At 35.8% G+C, this 23,187-nt stretch overlaps 1 protein-coding gene and 1 non-coding gene across 2 annotated transcripts; one reads left to right on the forward strand and one right to left on the reverse strand.

The window, feature by feature from the left end:
• The first annotated feature begins 9,040 nt into the window (after positions 1–9,040).
• Positions 9,041–13,111, forward strand: LOC107785735 (uncharacterized). The gene is made up of 6 exons (XM_016607105.2): positions 9,041–9,485; positions 9,565–9,817; positions 10,032–10,216; positions 10,853–11,040; positions 12,115–12,384; positions 12,600–13,111. The coding sequence occupies exons 1-6, from the start codon at positions 9,391–9,393 to the stop codon at positions 12,779–12,781; spliced, it is 1,173 nt and encodes a 390-aa protein (XP_016462591.1). The 5' UTR covers positions 9,041–9,390; the 3' UTR covers positions 12,782–13,111.
• Positions 13,112–14,349: 1,238 nt separating this feature from the next.
• On the reverse strand, positions 14,350–14,454 carry LOC142166658 (small nucleolar RNA R71). The gene has a single exon (XR_012697061.1). It is a non-coding gene; the product is annotated as a small nucleolar RNA R71 (small nucleolar RNA).
• Positions 14,455–23,187: the final 8,733 nt, after the last annotated feature.

Genomic DNA, 23,187 nt, shown 5'->3' on the forward strand with positions numbered 1-23,187 from the left:
ACTATTTAAGATGCTCAAGCGCACAAGTAATCTGCAAACAGTGAGCATATGATATGTACTGCCATAAATAAGATGATTATAATGATACATACCTTAATAACATATGGCTCAACTTAGCGGGAGTTAAGAATAAAATTAGAGGTTCGTGCTGATAACGATAAAATAAAAGTAATGTAGTAAAATGTAAATAAGAAGAGATAGAAAGAAGGGAGAAGTGTTTTGTTCTTTCACTTTGGTGTATATTTCCATTGCAATTACATGGCCTTTTATATGCATAAAAAGTAAAGACGATGAACATAAAGTAGGAAATTTAATCTTTAAGTTATTCACAACATGGACATCCAATGTAGCATCCAATGTAGTGTCCAAAGTAGTATCCAATGTACAAACTATTCATAATAGATAAATGTTTTTCCTAGATTAAAAGGGGTGCCATGTCAGCAGTATTTTTCTCTATATATATATATATATATATATATATATATATATATATATATATATATATATATTAGACATTTACGAGGAAATTTAGTGTTCTCGCAATTTGACAGTGCTTGGGTCTCACCTGCCTCAAAACATTGCTAAATGCTAATATTTCCTATTTGAACTATTAATATATAATGAATTGTTGTTATATTGAGATGCTGTTACGGAGGGTTGACTGCATTTGAATCATATGGGATTAGCTATATAGCTTTGTGATGGATAAACAAGTTGATTTTAATACCCGTTTATTACCTTCTCAGCATTTTCATATTGATCTAAATAATCGAGCCAAGATCACTTGATTGGTAAAAAAAATAAATCAAGACTTGATGGGCAATTGACATGAAAATTAATTATCTTCATCAACCACGTTCGAGGAAGTTTAACGTCCACCTTTTCTCCAACAGCAAAGACTTCATTGGAAATTGTCAAAGATCGATATTGATCTACATACATGTTCGACGAAATTCAACTTCTAACATAATTTAGTCTTGCTTGGGTCCCTCTTTTCTCAAACTGATATTTTTAGTTGAGCTATATATATTGTTTAACCCAAAAAATAGTTTCTTTGAAGGCAAAGCAAGAAATAGAATAATTCGAGTGTCTAACGACCAATTTACTTCTCATTTTCAACTATAATTGATGTGAAAAAATAATAACAGTAGTAAAGAATAAATTGAGAGAATAAAGGGAATAGTAATCTAATTGATGATTGCAGCCTTCTCAAAAAAGGAGATATTCTTCTGACAATAGAAAATGAAAAGAAAAATCTATTATTGACAATATGATTTATGTTATAAAATAAAAGTAATGCAGTAAAATATAAACAAGAAGAGATAGAGAGAATGGAGAAGTGTTTTCTTCTTTTACTTTGGTATATTTTCCTATCTATTACAAGACCTTTATATAGGCATGAAAAATAAAGAAAATATGTCATGGAATATGTCATTGAACATAAAAAATATGTCATTGAATATGTCATTAACCATTTGAGAGAAAGATCATGGAGGAAGAGTAGACATCCACCATATTTTGATTTTTATCATAACACTCCCCCTTGGATGTCCATAAATAATGTGTCTCGTTAAAACCTTATTAGGAAAAAAGTACACATATTTAGAAATACACCTTTTGGTTGCCTCGTTAAAAACATTGCAGGGAAATTCCAATGGAACAAAACCTTGTAAGGGAAAAAGAGTACAACGCGTATTAACTCCTCCTGATGAGAAATCACTTAATGTCTCGAAGACGACGCATTCAAATCTTATATATCAGCTTTTCAAATATTGAGGTTGGTAACGCCTTAGTGAACAGATCAGCCAAATTATCACTTGAACGAACTTGTTGTACATCTATTTCACCATTCTTCTAAAGATCATGAGTGAAAAAGAATTTCGGTGAAATGTGTTTTGTTCTATCTCCTTTGATATATCCTCCTTTCAATTGAGTTATGCATGCAGCATTGTCTTCATACAATATTGTTGGAATATTCTCTTTCGAAGAAAGACCACATGTTTGCTGAATGTGTTGAGTTATAGATCTTAACCAAACGCATTCTTGACTTGCTTCGTGAATGGCTATTATCTCTGCATGATTTGAAGAAATAGCAACCATAGTTTGTTTTGTCGGACGCCATGATATGGCTGTACCTCCACTTGTAAAAAAATAGCCTGTCTGAGATCGACCTTTGTGTGGATCAGACAAATATCCTGCATCTGCATAACCAATCAACGATGGCTTGGATTCATTTGAATAAAATAGACCCATATCAATGGTCCCGTGGAGGTATCTGAATATATGTTTAATACCATTCCAGTGTCTTTGTATTGGCGAAGTACTAAATCTTGCCAATAAGCTTACTGAGAGAGCTATATCTGGTCGGGAATTATTGGCAAGATACATTAATGCCCCAATTGCACTAAGATATGGTACTTCAACACCAAGAAGCTCTTAATCATTTTCATAAGGTCGTAATGGATCTTTCTTTATATCAAGTGATCTCACAACCATTGGGGTACTCAATGGATGTGCTTTATCCATATAGAATCGCTTTAAAATCTTTTCGGTGTATGTTGATTGATGGACAAATATTCCATCTTTCATATACTCAATTTGTAGACCAAGACAAAATTTTGTCTTTCCAAGATCTTTCATTTCAAATTCTTTCTTCTAACAGTCTACTGTTTTTGGAAGCTCCCCAGGAGTTCCAATGATATTTAAATCATCAACATACACGGCGATTATAACAAATTCAGATCCAGACCTTTTTATAAAGACACAGGGACAAATTGGATCATTTTTGTACCCTTCTTTCAACAGGTATTCACTCAGGCGATTGTACCACATACGTCCTGATTGTTTCAATCCGTATAAAGATTTCTGAAGCTTTATTGAACAAGTTTCTCGAAAAATTTTATATGCTTCTGGCACTTTAAATCCCTCAGGTACTTTCATAAAAATTTCGTTGTCTAATGATCCATACAAATAGGCTGTAACAACATCCATTAGATGCATATCAAGTTTTTCTTGTACTGCCATATTTATGAGATACCTGAAGGTGATAGCATCCACTACAGGAGAATATGTCTCCATATAATTAATTCCAGACCTTTGGGAAAACCCTTGTGCCACAAGTCGTGCTTTATATCTAACGACTTCATTTTTATCATTTCGTTTTCGCACAAAAACCCATTTATACCCTACTGGCTTTATGCCTTCATGTGTTCGAACTATGGGTCCGAAGACTTCACGTTTTCCAAGTGAAGTTAACTCTGTCTGGATAGCGTCTTTCCATTTTGGCCAATCATTTCTCTGTCTATATTCACTGACAGATTTTGGTTCAAGATCCTCATCTTGTTGCATTATTTCAACAGCAACATTATAAGCAAAAATGTTATCGGTAACAATATTATTTCGGTTCCATCTTTTCCCGGTTGAGATGTAACTTATTGATATCTCTTCATTTTCATTATTTTTAGGTACCTGGACCTCCCCTAAGGTCTTATCATTTGTTACGTCTTGGGGCTCTTCTTGAGACACTACCTCTATGTTATGTTCACTTTGATCACTTGCTCTTTTTCTTTTTCTAGGATTTTTATCTTTAGAACCGATTGGTCTACCACGTTTCAAGCATGGCTTAGACTCATTTGCTTTAATTAATTGTTTTGTCGGGATATCAACTCGAATTGGAGCATTAGCAGCTGGAATATGTGACTTAGTCACCCTTGGTAGGTTAGTGAATGCATCTGGCAATTGATTTGCAATATTTTGTAAATGAATAATCTTTTGAACCTCTTGTTCACATTGATTTGTTTGAGGATCTAAATGAGACAGTGATAATGCATTCCAATCTATCTTCTTTTTCAGCTGCTTATTTTCTCCCCCTAATGTTGGATATATTGATTCATTAAAATGGCAATCAGAAACCTTGCCGTAAATAAATCTCCAGTCATCGGCTCTAGATATTTTATAATAGAAGGAGATTCATATCCAACATATATCCCCAACCTTCTTTGAGGACCCATCTTTGTGCGTTGTGGTGGAGCAATTAGAACATATATCGCACAACCAAAGATCCTAAGATGGGAACTATTTGGCTCCTGACCAAAAGCCAATTGCAATGGGGAGACTTTATGATAACTTGTGGGCCTTATCCGCACAAGTGCTGCTGCGTGCAAAATAGCGTGACCCCATACTGAAATAGGAAGTTCTGTTCTCATAAGCATTGGTCTAGCAATTAAATTGAGGCGTTTGATCAATGATTCTGCTAGACCATTTTGTGTATGAACATGAGCAACCGGATGCTCAATTGTTATCCCAGTTGAAATACAATAATCATTAAAGGCTTGGGATGTAAACTCACCGGCATTATAAAAACGAATTGTCTTAATTGCATAATCTGGAAATTGTGCTCTTAGCTTTATTATTTGAGCTAACAATCTCGCAAATGCCATATTGCGAGTTGATAGTAAGCACACATGTGACCATCTTGTAGATGCATCTACCAAAACCATATAATATTTGAATGGTCCATATGGAGGGTGAACGGGCCCACATATATCACCCTGTATACGTTCCAGAAATGCAGGGGATTCCATCCTAACTTAAATAGTTGATGGTCTAATAATTAATTTTCCTTGAGAACACGCAGCACAAGAGTATTCCTTAAATTAAAGAATCTTCTGATTCTTCATTGCATGTCCATGTGAATTCTCAATTATTTTACGCATCATATTAGAGCCAGGATGGCCCAACCGGTCATGCCAAATAATAAAATTATCTTGATTAGTAAACTTCTCATTTACTACAGCATGTGTTTCAATCGTGCTAATACTTGTGTAGTATAAGCCGGAGGAAAGAGCAGGTAACATTTCAAGCACATATTTCTTACCGGACATTATTGTAGTAATATAAATATATTCAATCTTTTCATCATTTGTAGTCTCAATATGATAGCCATTTTGGCGAATATCTTTGAAACTTAATAAGTTTCTTTGAGATTTACTACAATATAGTACTTCATCAATAGCCAAATTTGTTCCTCTTGGTAGTAATAAATTGGCTCTTCCAGAACCTTCAGTTAATCTTGTACTACCGGATATTGTATTAACATTCTCTTCTTTCATTACCAAATAAGAGAAATATCTCTTATCTTTTAAAATAGTGTGTGTTGTAGCACTATCCAGAAGACATATATCATCTTTATTAATCTTGAGTCCAACTGAAGACTGGGGAATTTTTATATTCTTCATAAAAAAAACAAATAATACATCATAAGAAATATGAAAGACAAGCAGGAAAAAAACATTAAGAAATACATTAGAAATGTAGAAACTAGCAACACATGATGCATTAGGAAAATACACTCAAGAAAAATAAACTAGTTGCAAACATAAACATAACAACTTTTATAGATTCATTCCCCAGTAAGATGATTAGTTCTCTAGTCAATATCCTCAAAGAAGTCACCAACTTCTAAATGAGTAACATTTGTTAGGCCTTCAAAATCATCATCTTTATATGCAAGATGTGCCTTAAAATCATATTTATTTGTGGGACCTGCTTCATCATCATTATTTTGAAAGGTCAAGTGTGCCTCCACATTATTTTCTTTTTTCTTGAGGGAGGCTTGATAAAGTTTGACAAAATGTTCTGGCGTACGACAAATGCATGCCCAATGACCTCTCATACTACATCGGTGACACATACTAGCTTTACCTTTTGAATGATTAATTTGAGAACCCTTATTGTTCTCCAATTTATTTTCACCATAATGACGATAATTGGTTCGCCCCCTGCCACGTCCACATTTACGACCATGTCCACGACCATGGTAATTATTTTGTTTTCTTCCAAACTTATCATATGTTGCTACAACATTCACTTCCGGAAATGTAGCTGACCCAGTGGGACGGGCTTCATGATTTTTCATTAATAGAGTATTATTCTGCTCAGCCACAAGTAGGCATGTGATTAACTCAGAATATTTTTTAAAACCTTTTTCACGGTATTGTTGTTATAACACCACATTTGAAGCGTGAAAAGTAGAAAATATTTTTTCCAATAAGTCCTCATCTGTGATAGTGTCTCCACATAATTTTAATAGAGAACTTACTTTAAAGATAGGAGAATTATACTCACTTACGGTTTTAAAGTCTTGCAACCTTAAATGTATCCAATTATACCGAGCTTTCGGTAATACCGTAAGTTTTAGGTGGTCATATCGATCCTTCAAATTAATTCATAATTCAAGTGGATCTTTTACGGTTAAATATTCAGTTTTTAACCCTTCATGTAGATGATGACGAAGGAAAATCATGGCCTTCGCTTTATCCTGATTTGATGCTTCATTTCCTTGTATAATAGTATTTCCAAGACCTTTAACGTCAAGGTGAATTTCAGCATCAAGAACCCATGATAAATAGTTCCTCCCGGTGATGTCAAGTGCCACAAATTTAAGTTTTGATAAATTTGACATAGTAAAAACTATCATAAAAGATGAATAAGTTAGAGAAATAATTATAATAATAAACAATTAGTGAAAACAAAACGATTAAGGTAAAAGAAATGAAAATAGAGCTATATCATGTTAACAATCTACTATTTCATTTTATTCTTGCCATAAAGTAAAAATTACATACTTGTTTCATTTCACTTTATATTATTGATATATATGTGTTAATAGAACTGAACGTGACTAACATTATTTATATGTTCCAATAAATATAAAGTAATTAAACTATAAAATTATTGCTTGTCAATTTATTTCTCACAGTTCTTCAAAATGCCTTAAAGATATGTTTTGATCTAGGGAGTCCATGAATATTATAAGTATGACATTAGTGCATAGCTAGTTTGATGACTTTGAGGTCCTCTAAGAGTTGAGCACGGAAGGAAATAGTTATTTTATCACTGCAATGTACTTAAACTATTTAAGATGCTCAAGCGCACAAGTAATCTGCAAACAATGAGCATATGATATATATTGTCATAAATAAAATGATTATAATGATATACATACCTTAATAAAATATGGCTCAACTTAGCGGGAGTTAAGAATAAAATTAGAGCTTCGTGCTGATAACGTGTTATAAAATAAAAGCAATGCAGTAAAATGTAAACAAGAAGAGATAGAGAGAATGGAGAAGTGTTTCTTTTTTCACTTTGGTGTATTTTCCTATCTATTACAAGACCTTTATATAGGCATGAAAAATAAAGAAAATATGTCATGGAATATGTCATTGAACATAGAAAATATGTCATTGAATATGTCATTAACCATTTGAGAGAAAGATTATGGAGGAAGAGTAGACATCCACCATATTTTGATTTTTATCATAACAATTTAGACATTTTTTCGATGGGGATACAAATTATGGAAGGGTTGGATTTAAATAGTACTACTACTCGTAACCGTTTGCTTTGTTTAGCTCATATCTGTTACTATAATATTGATCGTTACGTGATTGATTTGTAACGATTGAGATAATGATAACAAATCGCGTATAATCAGGGATTGACTGATCCTTTCCTTACTTATAGTCATTTATAATGACTTTAAGTATCAATCCGTAACTATTTTCATATGTTTAGCACCGAGACTAGTAGGCACAATGTACTCAGGGTGTTGCTTCTACTTTCTGTACATGTCCCACTTTCTTGTCACATTAACTCCCTTGACACTTGTCATTATGACATTGATCCACGCGGCGAGTAAATTTTTCACTAATTCATGTATATTCTCAATTAGAAGCTTGTAATAAATATTAGAAAGTTGATCATCAACCATTCTTTACCGTATGAAAGTTACATTCCATAAACAAATGAAAGTGAAATTTCTCCGAATGACTAAAAAAAAAGTTGACTGTGCGAAGACCTCACTCTTTTTAGATGGTAACTCCAGCAATTTATCAACCGAAAGAGGAAGAAGAAGAGAAGAAGAAGAAGAAGAATAGCTGTAGAGAGATGTCTATGGACACAAACATGGAATCATCTATGGAGCTTCTGATATTTCAGGTTGGACCCAAAGCTTGATCTGAGATCCCAATATTCCTAACTCGACGAGTGTAGATAACGACCACCAGCAGCAGATTTCAACGGCTGCTGGCAGCCGTACTGATTTGATTGTATCAGATGCATCGATTTCAGGGCATTTTCTAGGATTAATGGTGTTTGCAATAACTGCAATGAAGACAAGGACGAGGTAGAGGAGAAAGCGTCAGAGATCAATAACAAACTGAAATCTTGCGCTGGTTCTGATCTTTGTTTAGGTTAAACATTGAAAGGGTCATGAACAATGAAACCAACATCAATATTTTCAATAACAATAATGTTGTGGAGAATTCCAGAGTGAATGACTATTTTAAGTCTACTATTTTAGATGGTGTTGAATTTTCAAGTGGCATTTGGGGTGATATCATTTCTATGGAGACATCTAACTCCCCAGTATATAGTTCTGGATTTCAAGATTTTTATTTTCATAATGTCGAATTTCCAAGTGACATTTGGGGGATCCCCCGTTGAATTATTGAAGTACTTTAGGATTTAAGTTATATGTGCCGACGAACTTTTTACAATATTAGTATAATTTAACATGTTATAATAAGTTTCCCTGCGTCAAAAATATACATCGCATAAAATGTTTTATTTTATGCATATAAACTATACATTTAATCCCCTTAGCTTCGTAGTATATTTACTTCTTTATACTTTGACTCTCCTTAGTGAAAATTCTCGTTCCGCCATGGTTAATGATACTAATTCTCACGCTTTATGAGCAGTTTATGTAATTATCTTTTAGTTGACCTAATATTGTAAAAATTCGATACTCTATACTCAATTATAATTTGTATAAAACTTGTTCTTGAACCAAACCATTCCTTCAATATACAAATCAAGATTAATTTACATTATTTTATCACTATATGACAATCAAATTAACATAAAATGTTTTGCTCCTGTTTTGAAGATGCTAGGTTACCCTGCTTCGGTGAGTCCTGAATCAACGGTCTTCCTCTATTACATAGGAGTAATACTTTTACTAACATTCCTATTTTTCAGATGTAGCCATTGACATTGTCACAAAGTGTCTCTATTGTATTAAAATACATTTTACAAAATGTTGTTATTGTGCTTTTGTTTTTGAAATTGAGGACACAAATTCATCGTTTCTTCCACTCTCAAATTTCATTAAATAGTTGAGTCTGGATTTATTTCAATTTGAATCTGGTTGGCAAATCCTGAAGCCAAAACAAAATCATCCATTTGGTTATATAGTTATAAATCTCACATTCTTGATTTCGAGTCTCACTATCCGCAAAATATTTCTACGTTCTTGACCAAAAAAATAACAACATGACATCAAAATAGATCTCAAATTTTGTCTTCTATCAAAGTAGTGATCAGATGGCAGATCGTTACCTCGCCATTTTCTTCGTATCTCTTTCTTGTCTTTATCGATCATTTGATGCGAGTGCTGGAGATGTTGATCCATTATACAGGTAACATATCTTACAATTTTACTTTGCATTTTGCTTCACGACTGTCCTTTCTAAAACCATTTATTATCTGAATAATCAGGGCATGTATTTCGCAATGTGAAAAAACTGGATGTGTTGGTGAAACATGCTTCACACATTGTGAATACTCTGTAGATGGTTCTTCCTCTGATAATCAGAAAGAGCCACTATACCGGCAATTGACACAAAGGGATTGCCCAAATGACTGCAAGTACCACTGCATGCTTCAAAGAGAAAAAGAACGAGCTGCACTCGGATTTGGTCCTGTGAAATATCATGGTAAATGGCCATTTAAACGAGTGTTCGGACTTCAGGTTTGTAATATTATGAGCCTTGGACCTATATATGTTTATGAGCTGTTAAAGTATTTACACAATCATGTCACTTATAAGATAGTTATGAATAAATCTCTACATTTGGTTAACCTGCATTGATCGTGGAAAAAGTTTTTACGCTCTCAGTGCATATTACTTAAAATCCCTTAGTAATATATGACTATTAATAAGAAGTGATATCTTAACTTTCCAGGAGCCTGTTTCTGTTGCTTTCTCTGCACTTAACCTTGCAATGCATATCCAAGGATGGCTGTCCTTTTTCAAGCTACGATCAAAGACGACAAATAAAAGGATATCCTATGATTATGCTGGTCTGTGGAACATATACGCCCTCTTGTCTGTGAATTCATGGTTCTGGAGTGTTGTCTCCCACAGTCGGTGAGTAATTTTCACCTCGTGAACTAACTTTCATAGTTGAGTTAGACATAATGTCCTTAATTTTCTTAACATTGTATCAGAGTCAGATTCATCCCTATTCTTATTTACCAAATGTCAGTCTCATGTTATGTTATCCATGCTCCAGTTAACCTAGCCTGTGCATGCGAGGAGGCGGGGATACATTAGATTGTCCCACATTGGTTGATACAATGGGCCGCATATCACCTCATGAGCTAGCTTTTGAGATAGAATAAAGCCTAAGATACACCTTTTAGTTGTCATACTTACCCGTGCCTATTATACTTTGGTTTCCTTATTTTCCATATAAGTGTTTAGGCTTTTCGTTTGACCATATATAATCAGAGGCGGATCTAGGATTTTAGTTCTATGGATTCAGCATTTAAAGTTATGGGCTTATATCTACTGTTTATTGTAATTTTAGTGATTTTTTACTCATAAATTTATGTTCCACGTCGAAAGTACTTGGTTCAGTTGAACCCGGTAGTTCTATGTTGCATCCGCCCTGTGTATAATAGGATATTAATGCAGCATGTGGTGAGAAGTTTTATTCATTTTTTAGCAAAGTCAATATGGTTATGGAATTGTATTAACTTGTTATCAGTACTTCTATTGCAGAGATGTGGAATTGACAGAAAAACTAGATTACTCATCTGCAGTGGCATTACTTGGATTTTCGCTTATAATATCGATACTAAGATGTTTCAGTATAAAGGATGAGGCTACGAGAGTATTGATGTCTGCTCCACTGCTTGCCTTTACAACCACCCATATTTTGTACCTGAACAACTATCAAATGGACTATGGTAATTTCCTCATCTCACGGTTTTTGTTTAGGGTACAAAGTCCTGCATTGAAAGAAGGTGAGCTTAGATGTAACTAGTAAAGTTGATGCCATGTGATCAGAAGGTCACGGGTTCGAGCCGAGGAAATAGCAATTTGTGCATGCAGAAATATAGAGTAAGGTTGCGTACAACCCTTGGGGTCCGGCCCTTCTCCGGACCCTACACATAGCGGGAGCTTAATGTATCGGGCTGCCTTTTTTTTATAGTCATGCATTGGAAATAGGATGTAGGCTACATATTCTTATAAAACCTAGCACAACAACATAAGAAGATATCAAGATAAAAGGGAAAGAATACAGAAATAATTATTGGGGTGTTGCTTTTTGTGTCTATAGACCATACTCTGCACCACCAAGAGTACTTCTTGTGGAATGGTTGAGACTCTTTCACCTTTAATCAGAAATCTTGGATTTGAGTTGTAGGAGTGAAAAATCTAAGTAGAAAACGCTTTATTCCTTTTAGTAGGCCAACCCAAATTGAATCTGAATTAGTTGAATCCATGCTCCAGATGTCGGGTGCCTAGAGGTGGCAAATGAGCAGATTAATAGGTCAAAGTTGGATGGATCTAAATAAATAAATGGATCATGATCCAACATATCCAAAGTGTGCTTGAGTCAAAATAGATTAGGTTAAGATGGATAAAATAAGAGGTCATAACTCAACCCGTCCAACATGACTCATTCTCTCCGTTCTCTCCCTCTCTCTCTTTTGGCTTTTTCACAAAGAAAACTATTGTATTTTTTCTCGAATTATCTTAAATTCTTCCAAAGTTACATAATTCTCAGTCTTCAAATTTGATTATGTTTGGGTCTCGATTGTGTTTTGACCTATCCAGTTACACTATGTTGGATCATTTCGCGTTCAACTTGTTGGATCAAGTTAACAAATCGGGTCATAGCTCAATTCGTTTAAACTAGCACAGTTTGTCTGGTTGCTAAAAAATGGATTTATTTGCCACTTCTAGTTGCTTTGTTCTATCACTATCACTCTTTCCATTTGTTATTCTATAACTACTTACTTGGAATTTTTTTCCAGGATGGAACATAAAAGTTTGTGTTACAATGGGTGTTGCTCAGCTTCTGATTTGGGCAATATGGGCTGGAATTAGTCATCATCCATCCAAATGGAAAATATGGACAGTGGTTTTAGGGGGTGGATTTGGTATGCTTTTAGAAATTTATGACTTTCCTCCATATGCAGGAATAATAGATGCACATTCTCTTTGGCATGCTACAACAGTTCCTCTGGCTTATATTTGGTGGAGTTTTATCCAAGATGATGCAAAGTACCAAACAATTAACCCTAGTAAGAAAGTAGAGTAATTTTTTTTTACAGGGTTGTGCCCATCTTCAGACCCTACGTGAACGCGGGATACCATACCGGGCTGCCCTTTTATATCTGATGTTTAGCTTAAAGTATATATATTTTTATGTATATCGCCTCATATCTTACTCTTGTTTCGTGAATTTGGGATGTTAAATGTTATGAATTATATTGATTTGAAGTGTTTTTACTTGTAGGAATGATTCGGGAGCAATTTGGGGCAAAACGTGAAAGATTTGAAGCTAAAACGAACAAAATCGGGAAAGGAAGCAGTTGGGCGCCACAGGCAGTGCCTGGCGCCACCTGTGACGCTGAAAACAGTAGGCTCAAAAATTGGGGCGCTATGGAGGGCGCCTGGCGCCGGGCTGGGCATCGGTGACGCGAATCGTGTCCTATTTTGCCCGGGACAAGTTTATTTCGGCCCTAGACCTACCCAACTGATATAAAAGCAAGACTAAACCTATTTTTGAGAGGAGAGACGCCACTTTGAAGTAGAGATACACACGGGATCGTGAGGAAGCGAAGAATTCTCAGTTTTCTTCCTCTTTTTCTAGTATTTCCAATTGATTCAACACTTATGGAATTGTTTGATTACATCATGAGTGGCTAAACACCCATTGTTCTGGGGTTGTGATTTAGCCATGAATATTGTTGTTTGACATTAACTTAACCTTGATTATAATTCACCAATATATGGTTGTTTCTTCAATTCTGCGTTTAATTGCTTAATTGTCTGGCCAACAGTTAGGTTCTATTTACTATCTATGCTATGCTTGGGAAAGCCGTGTTTAGATTAGAGAAGAATTGAAGAGAGCATGATCTTAACCCTTAGGGGGAGCGGATTTGTGGTTAGGATAGGAATATACCTAGTCACCGTGCTTAATTAAATATCGTGATCTTAATGCGTTCTTAATAGATTGATTTCATAGAAATATAGGCATTAATCTATTGAGAATAGGTGAGTAGTACTTCGGGAGAAGGCTATGAGAGCATTTATCGATTAATTAGCAACCATGAGTGAATTATATGAAAGGGAGAGTTAATTAGAACACAATACGATTGGTGAATCGATCACAACTCTGGAATATTTGTCTCTACTGAATACACAACAATCAACTCGTTACTTGATAACTTAGTTATTATTTAGAATTGTAGTATAATATAATCATATTATTGGACTTTGATTTTAGCTGGATTGAATAACAATTTTAGTGATTTAGTGAGTAGTTTACACAAGTCTCTGTGGGTTCGACACTCAACTTATCATTATATTACTTGTCGACCACGTACACTTGCGTGTGCGTTTGAGAGTAACAAGTTTTTGGCGCCGTTGTCGGGGACTTGAATATTAAGTACTTGCTAGTTTTTGCTTTAATTGTTTATTTAGTCTAGTCTAATGTTACTTGATTGTTGCTCAGATCTCAGGAACTTTGATTGAATGCGTAAGGTCAGAAGCCAGGACCGACTTCAAGGCTTTGATCCTGAACCTGAGAGAACATTTCACAGGAGGTTGAGGGAAGCAAGGGATACGAATAATATTCAGGCACTTGTTCAATTTCCTGTGGACATAGCAGAGGAACAACCTTTGGCTGTTCAGGAGGTGGCGATGCCCAGCATTGCTAATGTCACCTCCAGTATAGTGAAGCCCCGGATCACTGGGCACTTTGAGCTGAAACAGGGCATGATCCAGTTACTTCATGCAAACGGGCAATTTATGGGTCTTCCACACGAGGATCCACAGCAGCATATTCTGAACTTCATGGAGATTAGTGATACTTATATCACTAACGGTGTCACTCCAGATTACTGAGGCTCACACTTTTTCCATTCTCTCTGTTGGGCGAGGCTAAGCGATGGCTAAAGGCAGAACCAGCTAACTCCATCACATCATGGAATGATTTGGCAAGAAAATTTCTGGCAAGGTTCTTTCCTTCAGGCAAAACTGCAAAGATAAGAAGTGAGATAGTGGCCTTCAAACAGAAAGCGGGAGAATCTTTATACTCAGCTTGGGAAAGGTTCAAGGGGCTACTCAGAGACTGTCCTCATCACAATCAGACGAATGAAGTGTTAGCTCACACTTTCATAGAAGGGCTATATGCTAAAACAAAGATCGTGGTAGATGCTGCATCTGGGGGTCAAGTGTTGGAGAAAAGCTTTGACGAGATATATGCATTATTAAACAAATTCTCCCAGAGCAATCTATGCCCAACAAATCCAGAGTCTGTATATTTTGTGGGTAATGCAAATCGAGGCCAAACAAAAGTATGGGGACACTTACAATCCTAACTAGAGGAACCACCCAAACTTCTCTTGGGGTGGAAACCAGGGCACTCAGAATCAATACAGGCCTCAAGCATCTCAACAACAATATAGACCACCTCAGGTTGAACAACAAGCGAGTCCTACAAGTCACCTTGAAGATATGTTGAAAAAAGTGATGGCTAAACAGCAAGCCCTCGCCACAACAGTGAGAAATTTGGAGCGTCAAATGGGACAGCTTGCTAGTGCTCAAATTACTAGACCAGCTGGAGCTCTTCCAAGTGATACTGAGCCCAATCCTAAAGCTCAAGTCAATGCGGTTACCTTGAGAAATGGAAGAGCACTAGAAGAAGTTCCAAAGAAAAAGAAGAATACAGATCATCCTGAAGGAGAATTAGCTCCCAAGCCAGTTGAGGGTAATGAGAAAGATGATAAAGGACCCAAGCCAGTAATTGAGACTAGGCCACCGCCTCCGTTTCCACAAAGACTGCAGAAGCAAAAAGATGATGCCAAGTACAAGAAATTCCTAGATATTTTGAGCCAAGTGATCGTGAATCTGCCTTTCGTGGAAATTTTGTATGAAGTGCCTAAGTATGCAAGGTATCTCAGAGATATTGTGGCAAATAAACGAAGACATGCAGAGTTTGAAACAGTTGCACTTACTGAAGAGTGTAGTGCTAGAGTTCAGAGTAAACTTCCTCCTAAGTTGAAGGATCCTGGGAGTTTCACAATTCCTTTGTCTCTTGGAAAATAAGAGGTTGGTAGAGCCTTGTGTGATTTAGGGGCCAGTATAAATTTGATGCCATCCTCTTTGTTCAAGCTACTCGGATTGGGGACGCTTAGACCTACTACAATCACTTTACAGCTAGCAGATAGGTCACTAGTCATGCCCGAAGGAATTATTGAGGATGTGTTAGTTCGAGTGGGAAAGTTTATTCTTCCTGCTGATTTTATTGTTCTTGATTACGAGGCATATGAGGAAGTGTCCATTATTTTGGGGCGACCATTCTTAGCTACTGGTGGAGCAATTATTGATGTGAGAGCAGGGAAGTTAAAAATGAGAGTTGACGATGAGGAGGTCACTTTTAACGTGTACAAGGCACTTAAGCTTTCTAAGCAATTTGAGGACTTGTGCATGATTACTGTGGTAGAATCGAAGGGGATAAAGCAGAGTCCTTATGTGAATTATAGTGATCCAGATGGGACAACTGAGTTAAAGGAGGTCTGTCACACCTCCTTTTTTCACCCCCGCGAGGGTGCAAGGGAGTTTTCTCCAATTGAAGAACAGTTGAAACGGGATTTATTTAATTATTTAAGAGTCGCCACCTGGGAATTTTAAGGCGTCCCAAGTCACCAATTTTAATCCCTGAATCGAGGAGAATATGACTCTGTTTATTATTCTGCGAACCAGAAATCCTGAGTAAGGAATTCTGTTAATCCGGAAGAAGGTGTTAGGCATTTTCGAATTCCGTGGTTCTAGCACGGTCGCTTAACTGTTTTATTATTGGCTTAATTATCTTGATTTTTATTTTTTTTTTAAAAAAACTTCTTATTACGTGACTTTTTCTACCGTTTTTACTTATTGTGGTTAAGAACCCTTCTTTGAATCGAATTACGCGTACGTATATTCGTGTTATAAATTTAAAAAATGCGGAATTGTGTCACGCGTACGTGTACACAATAACTTTTGATAATATTTATTGAGTAATCATTTTTCGAAATTATGTCGAATCCAGAATATTTGTTTTTCTGAATAATGAACCGTACATCTCGGTTTTTTATGAAATTGATTTAACGTCTTTGAAAAAAAAAATCCTTTTATTAAATATTCGTTCGAAATTGCGCGTACGCATAATCCGAATTTTTTTTGCTTTTAAAAATATAATCAAGGTACGCGAACGTATCCCTAATCGCGTGACATATTTGTAATGATATTATGGAATTTCCACAAAAATATTTGTTATATCACGAGAAATCTCGTTTTAAGATACTCTTTAATTTTTTGGAAAAGAATCCACAATTTATTAAATGTTGACCATTGATTATAATTTCCGAATATAAATTATATTCATTCTAATTATTCAAATTCAAAGGACAGAATAAAAATATGATTAATACTATCTTTAAAACAAATATGACATATATATATATATGCCAAGGAATAAATTACATATGAAACTAAAAAATTACATATGAAACTAAAAATGAATGATTCATAAAGGAAAGGAAATATTTTCCAAGAATTTTCATTATTCCTTGATGCAAATTCTATTTTTTAATTACCAATGATTTAAAGTGTTGCCATTTGTGTATATACAACTCAACTTATTCTCATATACTCGTTTTAATCTTAATAGATGAAATTAATCTACTTAGTTATGCCTATGATTGAGTTAGGATAGATATAGATATAATCAAACCAATTTGATTCTCAATCTATGTGAATTATTACTAACTATTAATTTTCACATTGTATAAGTTCCTAAGCCCTTTATTACTAAGAAAGAGAACAAGTCTTGTTGACTTAATAAGATGATATTGCATACAATATTGCTTACTATATTTGACATTTTTAAACATACGGATTATACTAACACATCTTTCAACTATAAATTATGAACACAACCAATGTTATGCTAAAAGATGGCAAATTGCAGCTAATCATCATCTAGCTTTACACAACCAATAATTAACTAACAAGATAAACTAATAGCATATTTTCTTTGATAATGCTATATTATGCCATACCTTTCTAACAATACCATGAAGTGTAAATAAAAACCAACTTTCTGCCATATTTCCTATTTACACAACTCATAGATAACTAAACTAATGAAATTTGACATGGATATCATTATTACAAAGTTTATATGAATTTTGAAATAAGACAATTAACTTGTAGCCATCGAGTCGAACTTACTACTGGTTAACCAATATGAAACTAAAGCTGAAATTTTCAACTAAAGAACTCAAATGAGTAGATGACAGTATTACAATTCAAACTCTATTTATCCATCATGTTGAATCTCTTTCCAACATAAAATTTAAAAGACATGTACCTGAAAATGAAGGTAGGAGGAGTAAATTTCAGCAGTAGCAGCAGTAACAAATTCAGTAGAATATACTGATAACACAGTAAAATCTGAACAAGAATAGGATTCGAAGAGCCCAGATGCACAGTAAAGTACTTTTAAGAAACACTTCGGATTTTAACTGAACAGTGGAATCACATAAAGTTGAACAGATTCAACAAAAAAAACAACATTTCAGATTTCAGTTTTTCTTCAGTTTCAAATTCAGTTTATTTCTGATTTTCTGCTTCTGCTGCTGTATCTGTGTGTGAGTGTGTATGTGAGTGTTCTATTTTCTGTTTCCTTCCTTTAAAATCTCAGCCCTCAAAATCTCTTAAAAATTCTTTCTTAAAAATTCTCTCTGAAAACCTTTTCAAACTCTCCTAAAATCTGTCCAGCTAAATCAGTCCAGCCCCCTGTATTTATACAGGTCTGGTCCTAGGCAATTTAAGTGCTTCTTGGACCCCTTATATCTTTTAAAAACAGAAAAATTCTATTAAAAACTGCTTTTACTACTTTAAATCCCATTAAGCTAACTTTTCCCTGATTTTCAGCAGCCCATTATCCCTTGTTCCCCATTAGTATTATTAACTAATAGCAACTAACATTACATTATAATACACTAGCATTAATACCCTGTTTTTTACTGTTTCATTCCCAGAAGTGCCCCTGAAATCCTAATGTTATTACTGAAAAAAATCAGAACCTACAGCAAAACAGATTCTAAAATCTGTACAAACTTAGTTATCTTTCTGATTTACAGCTAAAACCAATCCTATTAACCTCCTAACACAATTGTATTTGACCAACTTTTGTAAGCTTGAATTCAAACTGGACATTACAGCAATATTACACTGAATTCAGAACTAACATCATAACAGCATATTTCTGAAATTATCATAACAATTCAGACTGGACTTAACATTAAACCAAAATCAAACACACACAGGATCATTGTCAATACTGACAATGCCCTGAAACTTTAATGTTCAGACAATAACATATACAACATACATTTGAATTCACTGATTCACAGACAATCATGATTTAATTGACGAACATTAATCAATTGACTATTTACAACATTTGTCAATAATTAATCTAAAATAATAGAAGCAGACTGTTTTAGTCAACATTTTCAGAAATGAAAAATTTGTAATATAACTAATCGACGAACTTAATCGAGTCGATTACACACATTGTAAACAATCACAACCAACAGAAACAATTCACATTCGGATTAAGTAGACAGAAATGACAGAATTGATCAAAACAAATATGAAAAATTAATAAGCTATTAATACGGACAACAATACACAAAATAAATAGAAAAATACCTCTGAACATTAATTTTATTCTGACTCGAACTCAACTTGGATTTCGGATTTTTTGTTTGAAATCAAACTGACCTTAGTTGAAGTATTTTCCACTGAAAATACTTCGACTAAGGTCGATTAAACCTCAATCTTCATCATAATCTGAACAGAATCCGGAAGTTTGGTATTTTTAGGGTTCTTAAAAACTCGATTTGGGATTTAACCATTTCTGGTCAGATTCGAGAAGAACCAAACATGACACAATGGTAAGGGTAGCCTAGGGGTCATTTGGTGTTAGTTTGAAACGGATCTGAGTTCGTCCTTGTTTGGTCCGAATCTTCAAAAGAAGATTCGAGAAGTTCCAAACTGATTCGAGCCAAACAACCAACAGATCCATACTTGGGATGACTAGGGGAAGCTATGGTGTTAACTAGATGTTGTTTGGTTTAGATCTGAACTTGGCTTGAATCTTCAAATGAAGATTCGAGAACCTTCAGGGAGATTCGAACCAAGCAGATAACATATTTGAATAGAGGAGGCTCAGGGGGTTCTGGGGTGTTACTTTGGTGACCGGCGGCGTTGATGCCGCCGGGTTTCAGGCGAAGGGGAATAGGGGCGGCTAGGGTTAGGGGTCTGTTTGAGAAGATGATGAACAGGAGAGGATGGGGGGGGTGTTTAGTTAGGGGCCGGGGTAAGGGTTTGGGATTTATATAGGGGTGGGGTGGATCGATATCGTCCGTCCGATCAAGCAAGATGAAAGGCCAGGATTAATTCATTAAACCAAACGACGTCGTTTGATTTAAAGTTGGGGTCGGACTAAATCGGGTTAATGGATCGGATTATGGGTTGCGGGTAAGGGTGATGAGATCTTGGCCGTTGGTTGTATTTAATCCAACGGCCCTTGATGAGAGGTGACCAAACGACGTCGTTTGGTATTAGCTTGGGACTGGGTCAGACTTGGCTGTTTGGATTGGGCTGTGATGGGGGGATTAATGTTTTGGGCCTGGATTTTAATCCAGGTCCGATTTTTGTATAACTTTTTTTTTTTATTTTATTATTTTCTAATTTCATTTTTTTTAAAAAAATCTTAATTAAAATTATAAAAACAAAATTACTATAACAAAGATATTAATTACCTTTTTAACAACTATTAACACATAGACAACATTAATCACACAGTGGAAAGAAAAATAGAACAAAATGCATATTTTTATGATTTTATTTAAATTAACTTAATTAAATGCATACTTAAATCCTAGATATACATGAAACATGTATTTTTATTTTTATTTTGTTTAATTATAACAAAGCAAACATTTTACGGACATAAACAAATATTTAACACCACGCAAATTCAGAAATTACACAGCAAAAGAAATTTATTTTGATTTATTTTGGAGTAATTTTTCGTAAAGCAAAAATCACGTGCTCACAGCTGCCCCTCTTTGTGCGGAAACTCGAAGAGTTTTCGTACAAAGATAAAGTGAGCGGACACGAGCGATTTTTGCCCGTTCGAATACTCCGTGGGAAGCATTTTTTGAAAGATTTGACCGAACCTCTGCTTCGAAGGTTTCCTACATATCCTTGGCTATAAAGGAATCAGGTCAATGTAGTTCGGGAATTTTTTGGTAGCTGGGACTACCATGGGACTGTGATGTTACTGCTGCTTCGTGCTGTTTTTACTGCTCGCTGACCTCCTTATTACACCTTACTTTAAAGGAAATACAAAATTAAACTAGACTATGGTACATGAATTATAAAATCTTATCTAGATCATGCCCTTGCGTTTCTTGTTGTTTTGATATCTTGGTGAATCTTGGGCATTTGGCTTATTTCGTATTTTTCTTGAAGCTCTTGTTGTTTCTTGCTGGGGATTCTATTGGACTCCTCTGCTTTATTGATTTTAAGTGTGCTCCTTTCTCATATGAGCGGGCTTTTTGATTTCAACACTTCAATTTCATTCCCTCGTTCTTCAGGTGGGTGCCTTGACTGCTTCTTTTCTTTTGTCATCCTCATTCTCCAGGTGGACGCCTGACTTCTTCTCTTCTTTGTCCTCATTCTCCAGGTGGACGCCTGACTTCTTCTCTTCTTTGTCCTCATTCTCCAGGTGGACGCCTGACTTCTTTAATTCTTTCATCCTCATTCTCCAGGTGGACGCCTGACTTTTCAATTTCTCATCCTCATTCTCCAGGTGGACGCCTGACTTCTTCTTTTTCTCATCCTCATTCTCCAGGTGGACGCCTGACTTCTTCTTTTTCTCATCCTCATTCTCCAGGTGGACGCCTGACTTCTTCTAATTCTCATCCTCATTCTCCAGGTGGACGCCTGACTTCTTCTAATTCTCATCCTCATTCTCCAGGTGGACGCCTGACTTCTTTTCTTTCTCATCCTCATTCTCCAGGTGGACGCCTGACTTCTTTTCTTTGTCCTCATTCTCCAGGTGGACGCCTGACTTCTTCTTTTCTCATACTCATTCTCCAGGTGGACGCCTGACTTCTTCTTTTCTCATCCTCATTCTCCAGGTGGACGCCTGATTTCTTCTTTTCTTTGTCCTCATTCTCCAGGTGGACGCCTGACTTCTTCTTTTCTTCATCCTTATTCTCCAGGTGGACGCCTGACTTCTTCTTTTCTTTGTCCTCATTCTCCAGGTGGACGCCTGACTTCTTCTTTTCTTCATCCTTATTCTCCAGGTGGACGCCTGACTTCTTCTTTTCTTTGTCCTCATTCTCCAGGTGGACGCCTGACTTCTTCTTTTCTTCATCCTTATTCTCCAGGTGGACGCCTGACTTCTTTAATTCTCATCCTCATTCTCCAGGTGGACGCCTGACTTCTTCTTTTCTTTGTCCGCATTCTCCAGGTGGACGCCTGACTTCTTCTAATTCTCATCCTCATTCTCCAGGTGGACGCCTGACTTCTTTAATTCTCATCCTCATATCAGGCTTGAATTTTCTCAGCCTCTGCTTGACAGGAGGCACCATTGGATCGGTGGGCAATTTGTGGACCACTAAATCAGTGCTCAAGCCCGGCATGTCGTCATACGACCATGCAAAAATATCTTTGAATTCTATGAGTGCTTTAATTAACTCTTCTCGGATCTTTGGTTCGAGATGGACACTTATTTTAGTTTCTCGGATATTACTCGTGTCCCCTATATTGATGTCCTTGGTATCACTCAAGTTAGGTTTGATTTTTTCCTCAAAGTGAATTAACTCTTTACTAATCTCTTCAAAAACCTCATCTTCATCATATTCTGATTCATAATCACAATATGTTTCTCGAATTAATATTTCGGAACCAGATTGATTTTTAAGACTGGGCTGAAGATTCCTCATGCATGCCATATCACTAGAGCCAGCGTAAAAAGAACTGTACAGAAAAGAAGAAAAAGAAAAGAAAGCTTATTAGGAATGATAATAAAAAGGAAACTGCTTTTTATTGGATGATGAAAGATAACAAGGTTTTGCACACTTCAAACCAACTGTAAGATAAACTTTGGGATTACAACCTTGAAATAACCCAAACAAACTGAAAGAAAAATCAAAATAAACTACCAAGACTCCTTTCGAATTGGGAGAGGAGTGGCTATCCAATTATTGAGCTTTGTTTTCGGTCCAACGAATTGAACTTCTGCGTTGCTACACCCTTCTCCGCCTTCCAGCATATTTACATCACTAAACAATTTCTCGAACCTTTCAATTAATTCCTCCTCAGGATTGACCTGGGATTTAGGAATTGTTGTTATCGGGCGATTTTTAGCACCGGTCTTGACAAAAGACTTCGACAGCTATGGTACTGGTTTTGGAAGAACCCATGCTTGGTGTTTCAACTTCCTGGCTCTTATCACGTCATTGGCGGTAGGTATGAACCCTAAACCGAATGTTCCCCAGTTCTCGGGGAGAGATACTGGTTGTACAATTCCTTGCAAAGATAAACCCAGACCTTTGCCGGGTATAAAGCCATTCTTCAGCATTTCATAAGCTACCATGACTGATGCAGAGGATACCTTTGGATTCGCAAGGTATTTTCCTTCTGGAATTTTCTCTACCGACACTGTGTCTGACACTTGGTATACCCATGGTCCTTGGTCAATTTCTGCTCCCTCGACTGGTACAATGGTGCTGTCGTGAGCTTTTAAATTT

Source organism: Nicotiana tabacum, chromosome 11 (genome assembly GCF_000715075.1).
Source record: "Nicotiana tabacum cultivar K326 chromosome 11, ASM71507v2, whole genome shotgun sequence".
NCBI lineage: Eukaryota > Viridiplantae > Streptophyta > Magnoliopsida > Solanales > Solanaceae > Nicotiana > Nicotiana tabacum.